This window comes from Pieris napi, chromosome 15, assembly GCF_905475465.1.
Source record: "Pieris napi chromosome 15, ilPieNapi1.2, whole genome shotgun sequence".
NCBI classification, from domain to species: Eukaryota; Metazoa; Arthropoda; class Insecta; order Lepidoptera; family Pieridae; genus Pieris; species Pieris napi.
The window spans coordinates 6,701,058-6,707,302 of NC_062248.1; the positions used below are offsets into that span (position 1 = coordinate 6,701,058).

The 6,245-nt window shown below is 35.7% G+C and overlaps 1 protein-coding gene across 1 annotated transcript; it reads right to left on the bottom strand.

Moving 5' to 3' along the window:
* Positions 1 to 4,596: 4,596 nt before the first annotated feature.
* Positions 4,597 to 6,021, bottom strand: LOC125056942 (neural retina-specific leucine zipper protein-like). The gene has a single exon (XM_047660313.1). The coding sequence runs from the start codon at positions 5,883 to 5,885 to the stop codon at positions 4,980 to 4,982; it is 906 nt and encodes a 301-aa protein (XP_047516269.1). The 5' UTR covers positions 5,886 to 6,021; the 3' UTR covers positions 4,597 to 4,979.
* Positions 6,022 to 6,245: the final 224 nt, after the last annotated feature.

A 6,245-nucleotide genomic window follows, 5' to 3' on the forward strand; every position in this document is an offset into this window, starting at 1 on the left:
CTCATTTAAACTTGAAAATTAATATCATAATGATAAAATATTAACTTTCAATTTTCTTATATGTTTTTTTCATGGGAATAAATAAAATACTATATTTAATATATAGTAAAATTACTCGCAATATCCCAACGGCAGAAACGGGCCGACCTAGTACGGGAGTATCGACCGGCGCGACCCTGCTTAGCTGGCACACTGCTGCCTCAGCACAACTGCTTTTCCACCATCAGCCCTTTTATAGCTTTCTATGACGAAAATAACAGGTGTTTACTACTGAATGTTTTTTATTTACGTCGCATACTAGCTCGGTATTAAAAATAATATTAGACAATGTTGTCAGACTCTTATTCCTGGAATTCAACCTGAAATATTTCTTAATATTCATAAACCTAAATAAAAACAAAATATATATAGTGACAAGGTAAGGGCTTGAAATTAAATAGAGAGATCAGGCCCTCATTTGCGGCAAGCGTTATTGCTTTCAAGCAAATCTTCACTGTACAGTTATTTTAAACAGCCACAAAGTTGCACTTAACATGATTATAGAAATAGATTTGGAAAGTAAATTATTTATCAGTCGCAAAATGGAAAGTCGGTGACGTCACGACCTTGCCACTAGAAAAATGTGCCGCGTCGCAGCCTCACTGCTGGCTCATCACGGCCCGGCCATCGCTCTCTGCTGTCTGCACTCCACCATACTGACCTCACAAACCATGATATATACGTGTTTTTATAATAAATTATACGAGAATATGGTTTTTTATATTGTTAGTTTGTCTCCTATTGAGGCATTTCGTATAATTATCTATAATTGTATAAATATAGCATATATTATAAGAAAAAAGTTAATAATTTTATATTTTAATAAATTATATTAATGTGTGAATGCAAGCTCTTGAATTCTTTACATACAGTCTTGTGTGCAGTGTGATTTTTGATATTTTTTTTTGGAGATATTTAATGAAAGTTTTCAGGTTGTTGTCAGGTAGCACAACAAAAGTATTAGTTTATTTGGATTATTCATTAATGTAGTTCAAGTGACTGTTAATAGATACATAGAAAATATGAAATTAAAAATAGTCTTTACATAAAAATGAAAAATTGCCTTCGTTATTAATAATGAATCAGGAAATAGGTACTTATATAGCATGACTCAGAAATATTTGAACGCTTTTCAAATATCCAAAATATAAAAGCCTACTAAAAACAACGAGCCATAATAAAATGAAGTTCCAAAGAAGTTCCACTTAAAAGTGGAATAATTGTGCCATTCATTATTATGATGTACGGACAAAATGGACCATTATGTCTCTGGACCCCAGTAACAATGCCTATAATTCTTCTCGACTTCATTAACAGGCTTCCATTTGCATGACAGCCCCGACTTATGTACAACTACAGCTTATAATAAGCGCTTTGTAGATAAGACGAGAAACGTCTATAGTATAGCCCGAAACACAAAGATAAAATTAATTGAAATTCTATTTTGCTGTTCAAAATTGAACCTTAAGTCTTGGTATTACGCGTTTCATAGGATTTTAACGACTGAATTTCAGGCTAGTTGTATGTCGGTGGGCGCATCTCTTCCTCTCGCTCTGCGGGGCGTGGCTCTCGAGGGCACGCCCTTCCTCTCCCACTATGAAGGCTTTCGTTGAACGACTTCATATCTATACTAGTTAACTGTAAATTGTATATTTCTTATGAAGTCTAGGGTTAAAAGCGTCGCAATTTGAAATAGAATAGTATCTTGTCTTCTGAATTCATATTGTTTTCCTTATATGGTCTCAGAAGCTTTCACATTCGTATTTTGTTAGTACTTGAAAATTTACTTATAGTTTTACGTATTTTTGCCACTAACATTGACCTTGATATGAATTTAGCAGCAGAATTTAAAAATATATATCTGTATATTACTATACAATTGGTACCTACAAGTAATGTAATTCATCACGGTCATTATTAAAAAACTCCTGATTTCCATAAATAATAGTGACTTTATAAACAAGACAAGAAATAAATTGATTTTTTTAATGCAACCTAGGCCAAGACATTTCTGTACTCTAATTTTTTTTATTTACACTGTATCTTTCTTTATTCCGATTTTGAAAAAACTCAATAAATTCTAAAACTGTATCACGATTTCGCATAATGCACAAACAGCATGGTCGAGTTGACGATTCTTGTTCATATATGACCAACGGAGAGATAATATAAATTATAATCATGGAATTTCATTAAAAAAGACAGTGTAATAAGGATCCTAACAGGAATACAAAGGTAGTTCAGCACATAAGGCAAACGGGAGGTCAGGGATAGAGATACATTCCCGTACGTTTTCGAACCAGATTTACGTTCTTGAAAATGAACAGGTCAACAGTATATAGTAACAGTATTAATGTTTAGAGACAGAGCTAAACAAATGTGTAGCATCGATCCCTTTCAGCAAAAAAAAAGGATTTAGGATATTAAAAAAGTCAATAAAATATATATCATAAATTGTAGGCATATAAAGCATCATAAATATGGTAGTTGATATATGCAGTCTTTACATGTAATTACTTCAATAATTATTTACGTTGTCGCGTTATCAAAGGAACACGATACATATTCTAATAACAAATCGTTTCGTATTACAAATTATAAGAAACAGTGTCCGTATTGCATTTTGATTCAATGTGTTATCTGCAACTTTGTAAGCGAAATACGAGTATACGCCATGAATAAACCTAGCCTGAAGCCTTAGTTATTTGTCGATGAAAATTACAATAAAAATATGCAAAACTAAATAAATTCCTAGCAAGGGAAACGTTGTTCAATGATAATAATATCAGGTGGATTTGAGACATATGTGTATAGTTTATGAAACCTCCTTAGAATATAGTAATGGTTGCAGCTCCTTACAAACTATGTGAAAAACAAAAAACTTGGAGAATAAAAAGAGTGGCGAAGACTTTGGCAGAGAAGAACGGAAGAGAAGAATTGGCAGTTCTTCGCCCTTGATTTGAGAAATGGCATTAATGTTAAATTAGAAGCATTTAATATATTTTTTTTGACGTTCATAAGTGTACATTGTGTTACCTATATGAATGAATAAATGATTTTGATTGATTGATTGATATTAGTTTTGTGAGATAAAATTTGTTCTACATACTGAATAATAGAAGTAACAAAGAATCTTCTAAAAGAAGAGGAGCACGCTCATGCCAAAAGTTCTTCGAAGAATCTTCTACTCTGTTAGTATTGTCTGATAGTTATGAGTAAAATTCATTACAATATTCAATGAATAATTGCTATACGTTAATGCGCAGCTAAATGGCATTGAGCTGGAAGGTTCTATATCCCCTAGAGATAGGTAGGGCTGAAAGACTATTTTACGAAACCGAAATTTGGTAGGACCATTATATAATTCAAATACTAATAAATAATTTAAATTATCATCATGACAACGTTAAGTTGTCCGCTGTTGTACCACTAACCATAATGATATCGATGGCGAACCATGGCCATTAAATAATTAAAAATGCTCTTCATTGTTTTATCTTTGAGCCACTTACTTTGTACTAAATCAAAAGTTTTCTAAACGTTAGTTTTAGTCTCGTACTTAGTAATTTACGTCATAATCAGAATTTACTTACGACTTTTTAAGTGTTTCCAATAATCAACAAAAATGTTGCCCATTATTTGGTAAAGACAATCTATGTTATTGTAGTAGTATCATAGATTTTATGAGGAAATTATAATTTTATTTAAAATTATCATAGTTTTCAAATTATTGTTTGTCTATTGAAATATTGTGACCTGAATAATTATTGCAAGTTTTGTGTAATCACCGATTCGACTGGTTACAACATTATCGCAAATTCAGCATCGATAAGTCATTGTCCTCATTGTGAGGAAAATTTCAAAAAATAAAACAATAATAACATGGATATTTTAGAAAATATTTAGTATGCAGTTCTGCATAAACTTTTGCATTGTTTGCAAATCTTTTTAGTAAATAAACTGGTACATAGGAAATTATTTTTCTTTTCTTTTCTAAAAAGTCTCAATAAAACTTTACAGTCAATAATCATATGAGATTAAAGACAGGCATTGGGATGTAAAAATATACATTTTATGTGGGCTATAATGATTTAAAAATAGCTACATAATAAACCATTTTTATTTAAGAGAAATTACTATAGATAGATTAGCAATTTTTTTTAAAGTTATCACAAATAACAAATAACATTTAGAAATAGCGCAAATGATGTTAAAAGTTTGGCATTATATTTTTTTATTATTATACGTAGTAGAATGATAATCTCAAGTTCATAGCAGGAATTATATAGGTTTTCCTATTGATTAATAACAACTAGATATTCCTAGACACAGTCCTAGTTATGTCATATTTTAATAATTCAGAATCAATAATAATATTTCATGATTATTGAATGTTTAAACTACTATATAATACTTAACAAATAAAAACCAATCAGCTGCCGACCGTCGGTATTTATATTTGTTATGTATAAGAAGTTGCGCTTTATTTGATTAGACTAAATATTATATTACTACACCAACCACCACTTCTAACAAGGAAGCAACAATAAAATAAAATTTTATTTTTAAAAGTTTTATTAGGAAAACAGAAATTCCTATAGATAGTTTATCGTTATAAGTAGTATAGTCTATTTACAATCATCTCATATCTGACCATTTGGTCGTCGAGTCATTCAGATAATTTATATTACATAAATTTATATTTTAACGAAGCTATGCATAAATTACGACACAACCATACATCTCTTTAACACGGTGTAACAGCCACCTCTATCGATCCGTTGGCTAGGTCGTTCCACCATTAATAAAAAAACTATAAAACTGGAACCGATTATCAACTTCAAACTTAACAAAAGCACGAGCAGTCCGCAATGAAGTCAGTAGCGCTGCCAGGCGCAGGCGGCGGAGGCCCCGGAGGGCCGCGGCGCCGCGCCCTGCCGTCACAGCTCCGAGAAGAATTCCGGTGAGGAGTGCGGTGTCGGCGGTGCGTGACCCGCTTGCGGAACAGCGTGCTCGCAACCCAACAGTGCTAGCCTCTGCTTCAACACGTCACGCTCGTGCGTCATCCTTGCCACCTGCAGCTGTAGCCGGTGCAACTCATCCTGAAGCGACCGGTTTGTCAGTTCTAGCTCCTGCCGCTGCTGGAGACGCTTACTGCGACAGTTCTGGGCGTACCCTCTGTTTTTTAACGTTCGTCGCTTTTGTTTCAATCGCGTCACGTCTTCTCGGGGAAATCCATGAAGGCGCTTATTCAGCTCTCGCACGCTAAGTGTCATCAGTAAATCATCACTTAATAGGTCGTCTCCACAAGAAGATGGCTGGTAGGAGGGCAGCGGGCCGGTTCGCGGGGAAAGAGCGGAGCAAGAACTAGGGGGGCGAACTCCCATCTGCTGCAAATGATGATCCTGACCACGCCACTCGCGGCGGTCCCATTCTTCAAAATTACCACAAGGTACGGTCCGCATATCGAGAGGTTCTCTCATGTGCGGCAACCATAACACGTCATCTACCGGAGGTGGACGACACGGACTGCGGCCAATGGGCGCCGGTGGCGTCTCTGGAGGTGTGCTGGGATCTACCGCGATGGCGACGTGAGGTTGTGGGTAAGGTCCGGCATCAGGCCACTGGCGGCAGGCGCGAGCGCAAGCAGGCAAAGCATCCACAAGATCGTGCCAACCCGATCTTAAAGGTTCCCGCTTAACTAATTGATGGTCTTCAAGATGGTCTAATTCAAAGTTCTGTACGTATTCATCAGCGAGTTGGTCTTCGTCCTCGCGGTGAGCTTGCGGAGTGACCGTTTGCATGGCGCTCGACTGAGAACAGTCGTCGGGCGCGTGTTCTACCATGTAAGCGTTCGGAACGCGCGTCGGCCGGAAACGGACTGCCGCCGCGACGCAGGGCGGCGAAAACTCCGCCCTGTAGCCCAATGACGTGGTGCGACGCGCGCACACTCTACAGCCTTATTAACGTGGATATAAGCCTCGCAATGAGACATCGCAATATAAACACAACATATTTACTTACGCCACACTTACACATGTAAAAGTACCTTATTAAATACATCGGTGCACTTAAAATACCTACCAGACTTAAGACTACTAAAGTTACATATGGTTACTAATAATTAATTTAATTTAAATAATAATTAATGGTTAATTATGGTTACTACGCTTATGTTCTTTCTCACTTTTACAATATGTAATGAA